At 46.5% G+C, this 18933-nt stretch overlaps 1 protein-coding gene across 1 annotated transcript in view; it reads right to left on the minus strand.

Annotated features, from left to right (window-relative positions):
* Positions 1 to 2831: 2831 nt before the first annotated feature.
* stk11ip (serine/threonine kinase 11 interacting protein) overlaps positions 2832 to 18933 on the minus strand; it is a 145408-nt gene continuing 129306 nt past the window's right edge. The window contains exons 23-26 of the mRNA XM_084316217.1: positions 10221 to 10305; positions 6946 to 7028; positions 4778 to 5004; positions 2832 to 4412 (exon numbers count right to left, since the gene is read on the minus strand). Coding sequence (XP_084172343.1) covers positions 4272 to 4412; positions 4778 to 5004; positions 6946 to 7028; positions 10221 to 10305 — 536 coding nt within the window. The 3' untranslated portion in view covers positions 2832 to 4271. The remainder of the gene's footprint in view (positions 4413 to 4777; positions 5005 to 6945; positions 7029 to 10220; positions 10306 to 18933) is intronic.

Genomic DNA, 18933 nt, shown 5'->3' on the forward strand with positions numbered 1-18933 from the left:
CTGAGGGTTTTTTCAACCTGTAACTTGTTCTTGTCAGAGACCAGCAGGGCTGAGTCGTCCGCAAACAGGAACAAGTTGCAGTCACAAGCTGACGACATGTCATTTGCATAAATTAGGAACAGTAGCGGTCCTAGTATGCTTCCACAGCTCACTGGGAGGGGGGGGGGGGGATAGGGTACCATTTACCTCCACCATCTGTTCTCTCCCCTCCAGCTAGGATTGTATCCAGCTCACTGATAGACTATCAAAACCAATTGCTTTTAGCTTGTCAATCAGAATGGTGTTATTGACAGTGTCGAAGGCCTTTTGTAGGTCCAGCATGACCATGCCGCAGTATTTGCCTGCGTCCACCTCTTGTTTGATGTGGTCGTTCAAATAGAGAAGGCACGTGTCAGTGGAGTGGGATGTTCTGAAGCCAGATTGGAATTCGTAGATTAGATTTTTTTCCGCGAGGTACTTTTCGACCTGTTCGTATACTATTTTTTTCATGACTTTCGAGATGGATGTAAGGATAGAAACAGCTAACTCACACAGTAACTGGAAATAGAAAAATAATCTGTTCAAACATTGACTTGATGTAGGGTTAGATGGGCTGGTTGAATGGAGGATGAGAGGGGCTGCCAGTACCTGTTTAGAGCACACATTTTAGAACGTATTCCCCTTGTTACCAGTAGAGTTTCCCTCTAATTGTCCATATGCTCAGGTTGGGTTCCTTTAGTTTAGTGGGAACAGAGTGGAAAGGAACCCAACACAAGCATTATGGTCAATTAGAGGGAAAGTCTACTGGTAACAAGGGGAATGCTCAGGTTGGGTTCCTTTGGTGGGAACAGGGTGGAAAGGAAGCCAACCTGAGCATGACATAAGAGCAAAACGGTACAGTAGAAGAAAGATCTGCATACTTACTGTTAACGGCTGTGGTTGAGATCAGTAGAGTGAGCAGTTGAACAGGGAGGTGCTCATAGGAGGGCAGCAATGACGCTCAATCTTCCACGTGTATGAAATGAGGTGTTAAGATTTAGGCAACGCCGTTTAAATATTAAAATACAGTGTATTACAGTATATGTACATCTTTGGTGGAACCCCATTAAAAGATGGAACTGTACCAAGATGCTGGGTGTGGAGGGAAGGGCCAGTTTGATTACCGGACATAAGTCTGTGAAGAGCATCTTGGAAAGACGTAGATTCCATCCAGGCACGTTGGAACTTTAAATCGGTAGGGGGTGCGGCCTTTGAGCCGCCGCGGGGGGGTCGCCAGATGAAAAAAAAAAGCCGCCGCGGGGGGTCGCCAGATGAAAAAAAAAATCTATTTTTTTTTGCTGTCAGGCCACTGAACTTAGAAGCAGGCCAGGACAGTGTTTCTAGTTGCAGCAGCACAATAGTTAGATAACCTAAGTGGGGAACAACCAGGAGATCACTGCAACTCACACAAGTTGGAGAACTATCTCTCTCTCTCTCTCTTGCTCTCACACACACACAAAGGGAGCCGCATGTGATTGGTGGAGGCGGGACCCTTACAAAAAACTGCTAATCATTGACACATGCTAGCCTGTAATAATCCCCCCCAGAAAAATCTACTTTGCATTTGATATATTGCAAATATATGCCATCACACACACTGGCATTTAAATGGTTAGAATTATAAAATGAATATGTGGTGTTATGATCAGGGCTGAAGTTGAATAAATTGTATTTATCAATTACAAAAAAACTGAAAATCCATAAAAATCTGTGTTGTTGCTAATCATACATATGCTAGCCTGTTTTTTAACAATAATTTGTGATGCCATCACAAACACTGGCATTTAAAGGGTACAAATAAAAAAAATCCTACACCAGAATGCAGGAAATTAAGTCTTTGTAACAAAAAGATTCCTGGTGGGGGACCCCCAGACCCCCTGCTTAAAAAGTGGCCTGACTGGGGCTATATTTTGCACTATATTTCCTGGCCTGAATGATTTTCCCAGTCGGGCCCTGGTTAAAAGCCTCCAATGCTTATTAGTGTGTGTGCGTTTGAACGTTTGCATGTTTCACCCATACATTTCAATTCCCCCCCCCTCCTGACACCGTTTTTTTTGGGTCGCGGCCTGAAAAGTTTGGGAACCACTGGTCTAGCCTGTACCCCCCAGACATGTTGCTGGCCCCGTCAAAACAGTATCCTATCAGCCTCTCCATGGGCAGGTCGAGGCGTAAAAGTCTTTTATACACAAAAACAGCGTCTCGGCTGTCATGTCTGGGCCGGGCATTGTAAAAACCCCAAAAGAAGTTCTGAGCTTCCAAGTTGTCATCCGCGAACTGTATATTACACAAGAATTGTTCTTTTCCAGTGAGTGACATCAGTGGTTCCGTCAGCGCTCAAGCCAAAGAATGGGCTTTTGGATGCTTTGCCTCTAATTTGTCGCTGAATATCATGGGCAAACAGCTGTAAGATTTCGTTTTGGATGTTGTTGGACATCCAGTTGTCTCTCTTTTGGAGCCAATTCTTCAACTCGGGATCAGACTCGGTGCGCACTCTTTCCATCATGAGCTGCCATAACACCCCATCCCTATTTGCATCACCCCTCAGTGGAAGCCCCTGATGCCCGAGGGGGGGTATAGGGGAACAGACTCAGTTAACTCTTCAATACCTGATGCTGAGGCTGAACCTGTCGTCTCTGTCTCTCTCTGACATTTATCAGTTAGTGGGACTGTCTGCTTAAAAAAAATACCACAATTCATTGGTTAAAAAAAAGACCACAATTCATTGTTAATTGTACATCATATATTTTTTATTTATATAAAAAAGGTAAAAAAGAAAAAAAAAACATAAGGAACCTTTTTTCTTTTACCGTCATCTGGACAAATAAATTAAGTTACACACATATATATTGGTTTCTTTAAATGGACTTTGATTAATAGGCATCAATGGAGTTCAGGCGTGAGTTTATGGTGTCGGAAAATGTAGACCTCAAAGTAGCAGTGCAAGGCAAGATGACACGCCACACTGCAATAGCTGGATACTCTTTTTTCTTTTCAAGACTTAAAAGCCTTGTGAGGTGATGTTGGTCTTATGTCGAGCGCGTGATGTCACAACTCACTGCACTGAAGGCCCGGGGCAGCTATACACTCGATTGAGCCTGACTGAGGGAGCGGACTAACACACACACACACACACACACACACACACACACACACACACACACACACACACACAGACAGACAAACACACACACACAGACACACAGACACACACACATTCTTCCTCTTTAATTCTTATTTGTTCAGCTCCACCCTCGTCACTGTAATCCTCTACAACATCAAACACACCCCAATCCCTAAAAACCCTCCCCATCCCATCCCAGCTCCATATGGTCTCCATGCTCAAAACCATAATTATCAAGCGTGCATTAAGGTGCATTGCGATATTAAAAAAATGAAAAAAAAACGTGGCAGGAGTTGCAAAGGAAATAAGGCACGCCTCCTTTTTCGACATCAGAACGGTTCAGTCGGACGGTGTCCCAGAAGAAAAACTATTTAACCAGTGGTTTTCACGGTTTCAAAGTGGTTTACACAGTTTCAAAGCAATACAATTCTAAAATGGCCCACATTTATTTCCTGCTGCAATGTTTGCTGATGCAATAATTGACGTACACTTGGGTTCAGACTGTTCCCTAGCAATAGAATTCCAGTGAAACCGTCTATAGTCACAAGAAAAATAGAGACGCTCGCTTATGCAATATACTGGATTTACACACAAGCTTGTGCTCACAGAGTACACACACACACACACACACACACACACACACACACACACACACACACACACACACACACACACACACACACACACACACACACACACACACACACACACACACACACACACACACACACACACACACACACACACACACACACACACTCTGCAGAACATTTTAATCTTAATAAGCAATTTGTTGTCGAGTCTAAAAAAACCCAGATCTTCTTCAAATACGTGAGAAGAAATCTGCCAGTGGGGGTTGAGGTTATTTCACCTGTTCCAATAGAAATGAACACGTCTTCAAGGGATCCTCTTGAAACAGACTGATCTGCCTTGTTTCAACACAATAATGTCTCGTGGTTCTGGAAACGTCTTGAAGCGGGTCCAGCCGGGTCGGAAGGGAAGTGAAATCCTCTCGTCACATTGGCAGATTCCTTTTGACCACACACTGTTTCTGAAAGTGAGATCTTAAGACTCGACACAAGCCTCGTCACGGTGGGGATTCTTCTCCGCGGTATGACTGCTCTCTCTCTCGTCAGGCCGTGGCGTCTCGCAGGCGGGTGGTGAGTTTGACTCCGAACATGGCCTCCCACTGGGCTCGGACCCAGGCCAGCAGGCCCTGCAGCAGCTCCTCGCTCTCCGAGCGCACGCACCACGTCTTCTCCTGCTTCACCATCTACAGGGGAGGAGAAGAAGAAACACAGCGCCGTCAATGCCGTTACTCTACTTCTGCTCCGAGTCCAGGTTTGATATCGTAGTGATGTCACCGCTTGGAGAGTTTTCTCTCTCTGCTATTTTGGCTTTAGGAGAGAGCGGTTGTCTCCCGGGGGCAAGTTCAAGTTTGTTTATTAAGACAAGTTTATTTAAGACAAATCAGGAAATTGCGTGCGGACATATAGTGGAAATACTGTGAAATTAGGGGTGTGGGTCCGTCCTTCAGCTGTTCAGTGGGAGGGAAATTAAGTGACAGTTAGGTGTCAACTGTGAGTACTTCCTGATTCCTAACCAATCACATGCCCTGAAATACCCTTTTGGACTCGCCTCGTCGTACAGCTTGATGTCCATTCTGCACGGGTCAGACGCCCACGGGTGAACTGAGCTCACACAGCTGATTGGCTGGGTCTCCAGGACGTCCACCCTCCCGCTGCAGGGCTCTCCGCTCTCATTGGCTGGCGGGTCGACCAGGCTCTTGCTCCACTGGTGATCCTCGTTGAGCAAGTATAAGGTTTGCCGGGTCGCCAGGACGGTCAACGGAGTCCAACAGTCCTCTGAAGGGAAGATGATACAATACATCACCGTGGATCACGGATACACTCGTCAAGAGTGATGCAGTGGTCAAATCAAACCTCGCCCTCTTTTCTTGATCCTCCAATCGCTGGGAAGCAACAGTTATGATTGCAGGATCAAGAAAAGAGGGTGGGTTTTTCTAAATAGTTTTGTACTATTTCAAAAAGAAAATACCCTATGGTCATGTAACTTGCATCTGTTTGGCGCCAATTACTGTAACGCATTGTGTACTATGGATTAAAGATTCATATCTCCTTCTGCACTGCGGAAGACTCATATCATCCCTCTCCACTTTCAGGTGTGTGCACTGAGTGGGTGGGCCTGTCCTCCACCAAGTCCCTGATCCCTTCTCAAGTGATTTAACCTGGATCAACCCGTTCAGGGGTCAATAAGGTTACAACGCGGTTTCTCGTCACAACAAGGACCCAACCCCCCCCCCCTCTCTCGCCTCCGCTCTAAACGCCGGGTTAAGCTCCGGCATCTTCAGGGCAAGTGGTGAGAGGGGGGCAGGTCGCCGCGTGTTACAATTACAGCTCTCGAAATTCCATGCACTCCTCCACGGGCCAAAGTAGCCCGCAGCTAGGGGTTTTCACCACAGATGTCTGTCTGCCACCAGTGCAGACACGCGCGCCACATCAACACACGCTTTTCTGTCAAGGATGCCACGGCTTACCGCATACAAACAAAACTCAGAAAAACAAGCGTGCATATCGGTACCTGCGCACGCACACACACGTAATTGAAAATGCTTTTTTTTTTCTCCACTTTTTCTCCTTATTTTTCCCCCATCCCAATTTCGCTGTTTCCAATTCTCCCCTCCCCTGTCTTGAACGTTGCTCGCATATGCCCCCCACAGGTCGGTCGTAGGGAGGATAGAAGCCTTGCATCACGTGTCCCCTCCGGTACACGAGGAGGCAGCCTGTCACATCTTTTCACCTGCCAGCGCGGACTCTCATTGGCGAGGTGTAACGTGTGGGAGGCTCACACTACCCCCGCTATTTCCTGTCTCTGCTGTGCAGGCGTCCCCAACTGACCTGTAGGAGTCGCTGTCCACAACGTCCAGATTACCACCCATCGACTTCCACCCGCTGACTCTGCCAATTGAGTTAGTATGGCGGCTGGCCCAAACCGGAGGCAACGCCGACAGCCAGATTTGAACCCGGTGTATCTTGCGTTGGTGACGAGCGCAATGTCCGCTGCGCCACCCAGCCGCCTGAAAATGCTTTATTTGAAACTGCAGATCAAAACACATACGTAGGATTAGAATATTGATGTATTACTGGCGATAGTGATGGTCCCTGGAGAGGGATGGTCTCTGACAGAGAGGTGGGATAAACACTGGTACCCGTTCATTTTTAAAAGGACATTGCTAGAATGCTCCCTCCTTATATATTACATCCATGTTGGAATGGAACTCGGGTCCCTCTGTAACCTGCTCCGATGACCTGCTCCTGCCTGAGGTCCATGAGGGCCCCTCGGAACCTGGGAGGTCAGCATTTCTCTTTGGGGAATAAGCTCCAAACATCAGCTCTCGAAACATCACTTGACCTACTTATGGGCAGTTCAGACCACGTGTTCTGAACATTCCTGTTTCTGATCAACAGTTTTAATTGATATATATATATATATATATATATATATATGGTGGAGTCTGAACTATTTATTTGTTTATGCCGTCTTGTTTTATAGCCTATTTAATTGTTGGTTTGTGTTAAGATTATAATGTATTACTTCTTAATGCTTTTTCTTGGCTGCATTGAAAATGAAAGTGTCTCTCAGTTGTATTTCAGAGTATAAAATAAAAGAGTTATGATGAATGAGTGAAAACATTAAGAGGATCAATATGCTTTTAGGATATCTACAGGTACAAAAAGCATCTTTTTTCAGTCACACTACCTGGCTACCCCCCCCCCCCCTCTCACCTTGCAGGAGGAAAGCCAAAAGGTAGAAGAACTGAAGCTGGCCGTCCTCCACGTCCGTCTGCATGTCTTCACAAACCAGGGACCTGACGCATGGAAGAAAATACCAAAGAAAAACATGCCTTAACAACACACAAACTGCACACCATACAAACACACACACAATACAAACACACACACAATACAAACACAGACACAATACAAACACACACACAATACAAACACAGACACAATACAAACACACACACAATACAAACACACACAAACCGCACACGATACAAACACATGCACACCTCGCACGACACAAACACACACAGACGACACAAACATGCGCACACCTCACAAACACATGCACACGATACAAACACACACACATCTCACACGATACAAACACATCTCACACGACTCAAACACACACGATACAAACACCTCACATGACAAACACACGCACACCTCACATGACACAAACACACGCACACCTCACATGACACAAACACACGCACACCTCACATGACACAAACACACGCACACCTCACATGACACAAACACACGCACACCTCACATGACACAAACACACGCACACCTCACATGACACAAACACACGCACACCTCACATGACACAAACACACGCACACCTCACATGACACAAACACACGCACACCTCACATGACACAAACACACGCACACCTCACAAACACACGATACAAACACACGCACACCTCACAAACACACGATACAAACACACGCACACCTCACAAACACACGATACAAACACACGCACACCTCACAAACACACGATACAAACACACGCACACCTCACAAACACACGATACAAACACACGCACACCTCACACGACACAAACACAACACAAACACACAATACGAACACACACACCTCACACAATAACACACGCACACAAACGCCTCACAAACACATGCACACGATACAAACACACGCACATCTCACAAACACACACACACCTCACACGACACAAACACACACGACAAACACACGCACACCTCACATGACACAAACACACCTCACACGACACAAACACACTACACAAACACACGCACACCTGACACGACACAAACACACGACACAAACACATGCACACGACACAAACACATGCACACATCACACTACACAAACACACACACACCTGACACGACACAAACACACGCACACATCACACTACACAAACACACACACACCTGACACGACACAAACACACACACACCTGACACGACACACACACACGCACACCTCACACGACACAAACACATGCACACATCACACTACACAAACACATGCACACATCACACGACACAAACACACACACACCTCACACGACACAAACACATGCACACATCACACTACACAAACACATGCACACATCACACTACACAAACACACACACACCTCACACGACACAAACACACTACACAAACACACACACACCTCACACGACACAAACACATGCACACATCACACGACACAAACACACGACACAAACACACGCACACCTGACACGACACAAACACAACACAAACACACAATACAAAGACACACACACCTGACACGACACAAACACACGATACAAACACACGCACACCTGACACGACACAAACACACGATACAAACACACGCACACCTCACACGACACAAACACACAATACAAAGACACACACACCTGACACGACACAAACACACGATACAAACACACGCACACCTGACACGACACAAACACACGATACAAACACACGCACACCTGACACGACACACCTCACACAATACAAACACACGGCTTCGTGGCTACGCTTTCCGATACACGGGTTGACTCAGGTTTCCAAAATGGCCGACCCGTTTGACTTTGTTTGACGCCGGACGTCGCAGTGGTTTTGTGGTTGGCAAGGGGGGTGTGCCGTAGAGCCGTCCGTGTTTTCTTGTTGTTCGAAATGGAGCCGCTGACTGGAGAGATGGAGGGAGAGCGGCGGGACGACGGCCACGATAATAACAGACCGGCGGTGACTCATCTCACAGCAGATCCCGGCGGGGCTGAGGCCGCTCGGCACACAAGGGCAAGAAGTGTCGTCGCAGTAACTCCCTTAAGTATTGTATTATAATGTTGGCCAAAAAGAAACAAAACAAAGATAAATGGTAACGTAGGGACAGATGGGCTGCTCTGACGCCGGGAAGAGACAAAGGAGAGACAGCGAGGAGCTGGTTTTAGTCAACTGAAGCACAGTGTTTAGAGAGAGGCTGATTAACCAACATGTAAGGGAAGCACATGTTCCAAATTAACTTGTGGTTTAGCAGCTAATTTAAGGCGGGGGGGCAATTTCACTAAACTTGGAACTACAGACCCCAATGAATGAAGCGTGGCTAAGTAAAATTGAGTTAATATGGTGTGGAAATGTGTTTTGAGGTGGTTTGCGGCCTTCCCCCCACTGCGGCTATTCTTTCCACATCTTTCAACATCAAGCCGCATCGAATCCAGTATATCTGTCCTTCACGCCCACTGCGTTACCCCCTGCCTCCCAGTTAATTCACTGTAATAACCCTCCTAGATGTTCTCCCAAGGAGGAGACAGAGGAGTGAGGTGAGCGAGTTGGGTTTTTCAATGGCGCACCACCAAGAGGCTGAGACTACCGGTGAAAGCAGCCAAATACGGCTGAGACGTATCTCAATTGAACCTATCGCAAACCCCGCCCTCTTTTCTTGATCCTCCAATAACAACTGTTGCTTCCCTCAGACAGCAACAGCTGTCATTGGAGGATCGAGAAAAGAGGGCAGGGTTTGAGATAAGTTCAACTATATGATTGAGTGATTGATTGAACATTTTATTAACAGATTGCAGAATGGGTTGCAGAAAGGGGATGCAGACCAGAGAAAGACTTTCGTCTTGTTTACATCAGGGTCCCCCATTTTCAATTCATCATAAATTCATTAATTAATTCAAATTCATTCATATACTGGGGCACCGTGCTACTTTACATTTCTAAAAATGACTTTGGCTGCAGGAGATGTAATCTAGCAGGTGTGACTCATCCAGTAGCCACGCAGAACACGTCGACATGTGAGTTCTGTGGCCGGCGTTTGACGACGTGGACGTAGCAGCAGAGCCCTTTAGCCTTCTGTATACAACCGGATTCTAACAACAGTTGGATCCATCAGGTAAACGTCAAGACAGTTGGATTTGTCAGGTCATTATGGGATGGGTTCGCTGCGCGGGGTGCTGCTTCTACGCGCCGCTCACGCCGGCTCGCCTGCGTACCACAGGTGGTGCTGGGGGTTGAGCCTCGTGGTGGAGATGGACTTCAGCTTGCTGTCCGACTTGGGGGCCATCTCACGTACGATTCCTGAGGGAGGCGAGAGAGAAAGGAGGGATTAGAAGACGAGTGGGGAAACAAATCGCCATCGTTTGGCAATCTGGCAGGAGGAGGAGGAGGAGGAGGAGGGTACATCTAGGTGTCTGAGAAAAACACATCCTCTCTCCAAACCTGCTGAACGACAGAAAACACACGGAGGAGCGCAGGACTGCTCACACACCCAAACGCGCACAGAGAGAGAGAGAGGGCCCACGCATACAAAAGACTCAAAACCCGAGACGTCCTCCCGTCGACCACAGTGCGGTTGAGAGAAAGCCAAGAGGTCTCTCGTTACGGCTCTGATTTCGACTCCATAGAATTGGGGCGGAAAGGAGCTGGAGTTGGGAAGAGACGGGGGGCAAGGGGGGGGGCACAATGCGCCGGGGCCGCGCTCTCACAGCACCGCGGCACCGACACCGTGTCATTTACTGTGACAACAATGGCCTGGTTACAGAGGCCATGGAGCCTGGGCTGCGGGGGAGGGAGTGGCCCCGGGAGTCAAGTGTGAATAGATAACACACTTCAAAGGGGGGGCTTTAAAAGGAGGCCACTGTGGACGAAGAGGGAGCGGAGTGAGAGCCGCGGAAAAATAAGATTAGGAAAAACAAAAGCCCCGCGCCTCAAGTGGTTGACGACCGTCATCTGTTTATTTTCTTTTATTTTTTTGCGAGGTAGGGCAGGGGGGCGAACCCAACAGTATCGTCGAACAAATCGCGCTGAGCTATTCACGGCGTGTATCAGGTGTGTAGCCTATACAGTACGCCTCGAAACCTCTCGCTCTCACGGTATTGTGGGGCGGTCGAAAGCTGCCAGGGAACTCCAGCTGATTTAAAAAAGGGCAACACCACCCAAGGTCACTCTATGTTTGTGAACATGAGCTCCTCTCTCCAAAAGATAGAAACCGGAGAAGTGAGACTCATCAGGTATACAAAAGAAATAAAAACAATAAATACAAAATGAAAAGCTGGAGCTGGAGACGTTTTGGTATCCAGACTTTATACTTAACAATTTCAGTGCCAACGACGAGATTTCTCGTTAGTTCATGCCAACCGTTGAGTGCCAACGACGAGAGATCTCGTCTTTTTCTCGTTATTTTTTTTATTATCGATTTCCATTCATTTTTCATCAATCTAGCCTCACGTTACCAGTGGGGATCTGTCTGAACTCGAACAGGGAAAATACCGCCCCCTATCGTCTCTCCAGATGGTACTGCACCCCATTGGATTGGATTGGATTGAATGAATTGAATAAATAGGCCGAAAAATGACAACGTGTTTTGTGTATTCGAGTGTATTCCAGTAAAGGGCGTTTATCACAGAATCTTTATTTTTTTCTGAAACTTTCAAAAAACGAGCATTTCTCAAAATGGTATAAAACGGAAATGAACCGATTAAAAAACAATCCGTTTTGACAATGTTGACTGCAAACAAGTCATTGATAAGCGACGGCCATATTAGACACATAGCCATAATTTAAGATATAGTTTATGCGTTCGCAAATATGAGAGCTCTGTCATTGAATATAGCGGTGGCACGCAACAGGGTTCCTAGGCACCGCATGGCTGGCACGGAAAGTGTTAATGACATCACCAATTTGAATTTCAGCACTCTAGATTTCGAGATAGTTGTTTCGTCTTCACTAATATTCTTGGACTGCCTTAGACCATAGGAATAACATGAATCCTGTCAAATGGAAAATATAATTGGCCCAAAAAGAATCTCACCAACCTGACAGGGAACGTGCATATATCTCAGGAAATGTGGAGAATCATACATTTTCCCCACCTTTGCCGTAACATAATATCTATCTTACCTGGGGAAAGTTTTGGCCAACACAATAAAGGGAAACCTTAGACTAGTCAGTTAGTCAATTACATAACTTGAATGGAGGGAAGCAACAGTTGTGATTGGAGGATCAAGAAAAGAGGGTTTGAGATAAGGTAAATTCTCCAAATCAGTCGAGATTCCCCTCCCTATCCTAAAACCAGCAACCATATTGTATCAACTTCTACCAGACCTGATCCCCGGTCTTGATACCCATCCCAGCCAGCCTTGTTCCTGCATACCTATCTTCAGACGAGACGCGCATAGACACAGTGCCAGATGCCAATCAGTTTGTAACCCAAACCCACAGGGCTAGTTTGGTCTCCAGATGACGCACTCCGGACCGGCTAGCGATATGGATCTATCCAGGTCTCCTGACGATTCCGATCGCACGGGAATCAGCAGCCCCCACACCGCCCCTGCCCTGCCACCCGCCCTCTCCCTGCCCTCTGCCCCTGCCACCCGCCCTGCCCCCACCCTCTGCCCCCGCCCTGCCCTCTGCACCTGCACCCACACACCAATGCCACTCTGCTTATTTTAACAGGGCATAGTTGGACTCTACCGTGTCCGTTTGAGAGGGGAAACCGAACACCTTCTCCTCATCCTGAAAACCTTGACCGCTACGGAGCAGAGAGCGTGGGAGGGAGAGAGAGAGAGAGAGAGAGAGAGAGAGAGAGAGAGAGAGAGAGAGAGAGAGAGAGAGAGAGAGAGAGAGAGAGAGAGAGAGAGAAGAGAGTGAAGGTAACTAGTGGAAACGTTGACCTGGAGCCTCAAAAGGAAGTGAAGGAGGTTGTGTTTGTACTGTATAATAAGGTATATGTATGTCTATAAGGTATATAGGTACTGTATACAGTGCTTTTGGTGTCGACAGAGAGAGGTGGAACAGGGAGAACTCCAAATTCCTCTGTCTTTGAGTTGAGTAAACAGCGCCACAGTCTGTTACACCCTGAACTCCACTATTTGTTGACGAAGGTCTACTGTAAACATGGTGACTCTGGGGGTTGGCAAACCACATGTACAATAGGGGGACGATACGGGTAACTCACGATACAAAACTGTGATGAATTTGGCCCTCGATAATGACAATATCACGATGATCGATATATTGCATTTTTTCTTTTTCTTTTTTAAATAAATATCGATACTTGGCACCAGTGTATTGATAATGTGTCGCAATCTATTTTTTGTCCCACCCCTAATGCACAAGATGAAGAATGTGAGACACATGTTAAGTCACATTTTTAGGCTTTAAATAGTAAAGCCCAACCTGTGACATTGGGTCAAACCTCTAGAGTCTCAAGTCAAGACTTCCAACCAGGTTTTTCTTCCCATCGTGTGACACCATTGTGTGAGAGCCTTTTACGAGTCCTGCGTTCTCTAGCGTCTCAATAAAGATCACAGGGGCGAGGAGTGGGTGACCTCCAGAAAACCTGCGCTATGTCAAAAAGAAAAAAAACCAACAACCCACATTCTTTTCTCTCACTGGTTCCTGGCGAGGCTTTTCCCCTCTCCATAATGACAGAGGTCCCATGGCCACTCGCTGTGGTTTTGAACTACAGCCTTTTCACATGTGAGCCGGCTCTGACCAGTGAAGAGAGGGTTTTAGTTACGCCGACGGTATCTGTTGCCGCTCGGGTGAGACTAAACATTGCAACAGCTGTCAGGGGGCTGGTGCTGTGCTCTGGGGACGTCCCTGATACCCTGCACGGCAGACGTTGGCACCGGGGACGTCCCCGATACCCATGATGGATATTGAGCTGATAACGGCGCTTAAAATGAGGGTATTGTTATCGGGAGAATTCCCCCCCGATACAAATATCCGAGAGCCACGTATGACGTGTCAGGAATCAAAGGGACAAGACTTGATTTTCAGCATTTTTACACAATAGGAAGATATTAAAGGAACACGCCGGCATTATGGGAAATGCGCTTACCGTCTTCTCCAGTGTCAGACGAGGAGATATATAGCAGTAGAAAGCTATCCGACTAGCTTAGCTTAGCACAAATTAATGGAAGTGGATACGGACCACTAGCCTAGGCATCTTCTATCTTCTTGTCTGACTCTGGAGAAGATGGTAAGCACATTTCCCTTAATGTTGGCGTGTTCCTTTAACACATTGTTTGCCAAAAACGTAGATCTACGGTTCTGTCGCCCGATCGTTGAGTGCCGGAAACGTAGATCTACTATTGCCATTCATAATTCAGCGTGGCACCTTGTGCATACTGTTCTGAGTGTGTCTGAGCTGGCAGACAATCTTATTTTCCCTACCGAGCTGCGGCGTGGGGGCGGGTCCTAAACACTCCGGCAAAACACACGCTTGTAGGGATGGTTTGGACTACTGACCCCGCCCGCCCGTTGAAGTGCAATGCCCAACAACGTCGGAGACAGGATAACTGGAATGGCGATGATTATTGGATTCTTTTTTTGCATTACTTCAGAGACCAGGCAAGGACACCATATATGAAAGCTTGCGTTGATCTGATATTTCTACAGCTATTGAAGCTATCTGTGTTTTATGTGTATGGCTGTTTGCCGTTGGGTTTATCCTGCACGACGAAGGATAATAATGATGATCTATCGTTGATTTCAGATCCTATAATCAGGCGAAAAATGACAACGTGTTTTTTGAATTTTTTTGTGTCTTTTCCCTGGAATTGCTCAGAAGCGGGCGGACTATGGTCATATTCAAAACGGTATAAAACAGAAATGTACGGATGAAAAAATTATCTGTTTTTTGCACATTGACCAGAAGCAGCTCACTGAGACTCGAGGACGTTATTATACCCATAGCTATACTATAAAATATAGGTTTAGCTCTACAAACTACAACTACGTTTACATGGGTTTAATGGGCGGCACGGAAGGGGTCACTTCCCGGAAGGGGCGTGGCACTCAATGTGTTAAAATGGAGGAAATCTTCATCGTCCAAATTTTTCATCACTCCAAAAGAATGTAACTTTCAGTATAAATAATTGGATGGGATTAGTATTCGATATCGGACGATACCAGTACAAATATTTTTTATAAATTGCACTATATATGCTCACGAGTCCTTACACCACTCGGCTACAGCTGTAGATTTATTTATTTTTCATCATTTTCACAACAACAATTCTAACATTTTGTGTCATGTTACACCAACACAACCTGAATGTGGTACTCAGAATCATTATCGGCAACGAAAAAGTGCCGTCCTATCTTTACATCAAATACAATCATTAGGAGATCACATTTAACCTCTTAACAGTCCTGCAAATTTAGCATAAAACGTTTGTCGATTGCATAATAAAAGTAAATTGGACGCTATTCCGGAACCATTTGTAGCAGATGCACAAGTCTGGCCTCTTTTGAAAAGAATCACTCCGAGTGCTATTGTCATAGAGTTACAGAGGTTTGAACACACTGAAATAAAAAAATACGTTTTTTTCTATTTTCGTCTGAATTATTTTGCAAACAGATGCCTGAACACTGCTGGGGGCCTCTGAAGTCTTACCTAGAACATGTCTAAAGTTGATAACAATATCACAAAAAATCATTTAGGCGTTCTTCCAAAGATTTGTAAGAAGAGTCAACACTACCTCACTCGCCTTTCCCCCTCCTCCACTAATCTCTTGTCACATACACCCCCCCCCCTTCTCACACAACAACAAATCAACAACATATCAGCGCAACAACAGATTAGCGCAATTTGCGCTCTGGAGAGGGAGGCACAGCCTCCGCTTCTCTGTCTCAGAAAACCAACTCAAGTAAGATATCATTCTTTTCAGAATTTCATTGGCTACACAAACGGTCAATCATTTTCAGCGTCAGTGGTGATTTGTCCGGTCATTGAGAGGCGAAACCGGAGATGATCACTTTTTCGGAAAACTGACGCTCGTTGGCTATTTGGTCTTATAACCTGAGATTGGAAGCACGTAATAGGTCAAGCGGTGTGTCAATCAAGCGGCGGCCATTTTAGCTTTCAACCGATGTGTTGGTTCATAGACAATAACACAGCGTGAAGCGGACAGACAGCTGTAAAATGTGTGTTGCGGGACGTCGGAGCGTTAAGTGGTTAAAAGGGCCAGGAGGAGGATACTCAGGAATGGGTATAGGCTGGCAGTGGAAAAGAGGTATTGGAACACGTCCCTATTTTGGAAAAACACAGAGAAACCCTTATAATTGACCCAAGGAGCAAGGATGAGGTAAAGCACGGAAGAGCTGATAGGTCTGCATGTCCTGCCAAAAGCTTATAGCAAGAGATAAGGAGCATTAAGAGGTGCACTTAGTTACTGAGAGCCTATTCCGCCCAACCGCTCAGCGCTGATGACGTTTGATCACCATCACAAATACCACTAAAAACAGCTTGGTTTTCATCATTTTCTCATAGGAACTTTCATGTTTCTCAATCCGACGCCAGCGTTTTAAACAGCCAGGAGCTATTTTGGGATGCATAGAGGGGGGGGGGGGGGGGGGGGGGGGGGCTGGGGGGCTGAGCCAAACTGGCGATCCAGGCTGAATTGGGACAGTCACTGTAGTCTTGTTGAAAAGTGAGCAGGACGTCCAGCGATGGAGAGTGTGTGTGTGTGTGTGTGTGTGTGTGTGTGTGTGTGTGTGGAGAAAATGAGCTGTTTTATGAATCTATACACAGAGAGAACCTTTAAGGGGAGATGGAGGGAGGGGGAGAGAGAGAGCGAGAGCGAGAGCGAGAGCGAGAGAGAGAGAGAGAGAGAGAGAGAGAGAGAGAGAGAGAGAGAGAGAGAGAGAGAGAGAGAGAGAGAACCACCAAAGAGGAGACGGTACTGCATGTACACAACAAACACACCAACGAAAAAGGAAAGAGGGAGCAAGACTAATAGTGGGAACTATTTCACTTGCTCTCTGGAACATAGTGTGGTAGAGTTAGAGGATCAGAAAACCGCCCTGGTCTTAAGCAGTGGAATGAAAAAAGGAAAGAACTTCAGCCACTTTAAGGAACAGAGAAATCCTCGACATAACATAACAATAATATAACATGTACCAGATTTGGTGGACGCTTACATTATTGAGTGCTTTTTCTTTTCTTGGCCAGCCCTGCAACTGTCTGCTGAGTGATGGAGGGATGGAGTTAGACTGAGGGATGAAGTGATGGAGTTAGACTGAGGGATGGAGTGATGGAGTTAGACCGAGTGATGAAGTGATGGAGTTAGACTGAGGGATGGAGTGATGGAGTTAGACTGAGGGATGAAGTGATGGAGTTAGACTGAGTGATGGAGTTAGACTGAGGGATGAAGTGATGGAGTTAGACTGAGGGATGGAGTGATGGAGTTAGACCGAGTGATGAAGTGATGGAGTTAGACTGAGGGATGAAGTGATGGAGTTAGACTGAGGGATGGAGTGATGGAGTTAGACCGAGTGATGAAGTGATGGAGTTAGACTGAGGGATGGAGTGATGGAGTTAGACTGAGGGATGAAGTGATGGAGTTAGACTGAGTGATGGAGTTAGACTGAGGGATGAAGTGATGGAGTTAGACTGAGGGATGGAGTTAGACTGAGGGATGAGGGATGGAGTTAGACTGAGGGATGGAGTGATGGAGTTAGACCGAGTGATGAAGTGATGGAGTTAGACTGAGGGATGGAGTGATGGAGTTAGACTGAGGGATGAAGTGATGGAGTTAGACTGAGTGATGGAGTTAGACTGAGGGATGAAGTGATGGAGTTAGACTGAGGGATGGAGTTAGACTGAGGGATGAGGGATGGAGTTAGACTGAGGGATGGAGTTAGACTGAGTGATGGAGTTAGACTGAGGGATGGAGTTAGACTGAGGGATGGAGTTAGACTGAGGGATGGAGTTAGACTGAGGGATGGAGTTAGACTGAGGGATGGAGTTAGACTGAGGGATGGAGTTAGACTGAGGGATGGAGGGATGAAGTTAGACTGAGGGATGGAGTTAGACTGAGGGATGGAGGGATGAAGTGATGGAGTTAGACTGAGGGATGGAGGGATGAAGTTAGACTGAGGGATGGAGGGATTAAGTTAGACTGAGGGATGGAGGGATGAAGTGATGGAGTTAGACTGAGGGATGGAGGGATGAAGTTAGACTGAGGGATGGAAGGGATGGAGGGATGAAGTTAGACTGAGTGATGGAGGGATGAAGTTAGACTGAGTGATGGAGGGATGAAGTTAGACTGAGGGATGGAGTTAGACTGAGGGATGGAGTTAGACTGAGGGATGGAGTTAGACTGAGTGATGGAGTTAGACTGAGGGATGGAGTTAGACTGAGTGATGGAGTTAGACTGAGGGATGGAGTTAGACTGAGGGATGGAGTTAGACTGAGGGATGAAGTGATGAAGTTAGACTGAGGGATGAAGTGATGGAGTTAGACTGATGGATGAAGTTAGACTGAGTGATGGAGTTAGACTGATGGATGAAGTGATGAAGTTAGACTGATGGATGAAGTTAGACTGAGTGATGGAGTTAGACTAATGGATGAAGTGATGAAGTTAGACTGAGTGATGAAGTTAGACTGAGGGATGAAGTTAGACTGAGGGATGGAGTTAGACTGAGTGATGAAGAGTGAACACGATTGGGCCACTGGATCAGGTGACCCCAACAACGGTCACTGAAGTTACCATTGGTCGGTGCCGTCGTTTCTTTTGTTTGTTTGTTAAGCATGGCTGAATGGAACTCCTAACCTTGGCAGTGTTCGTGCCACACTCTCTCCACCCGTGGAGGTACAGGACCTCCAGAAAAGAATCAACTGCCAGGGTGATACAACATCTACAACTACTTGAGCATAGATTCCACAGTATACTGGTGATCACACCACAAACCACC

Source organism: Notolepis coatsorum (assembly GCF_963971535.1).
Source record: "Notolepis coatsorum genome assembly, chromosome: 1".
NCBI classification, from domain to species: domain Eukaryota; kingdom Metazoa; phylum Chordata; class Actinopteri; order Aulopiformes; family Paralepididae; genus Notolepis; species Notolepis coatsorum.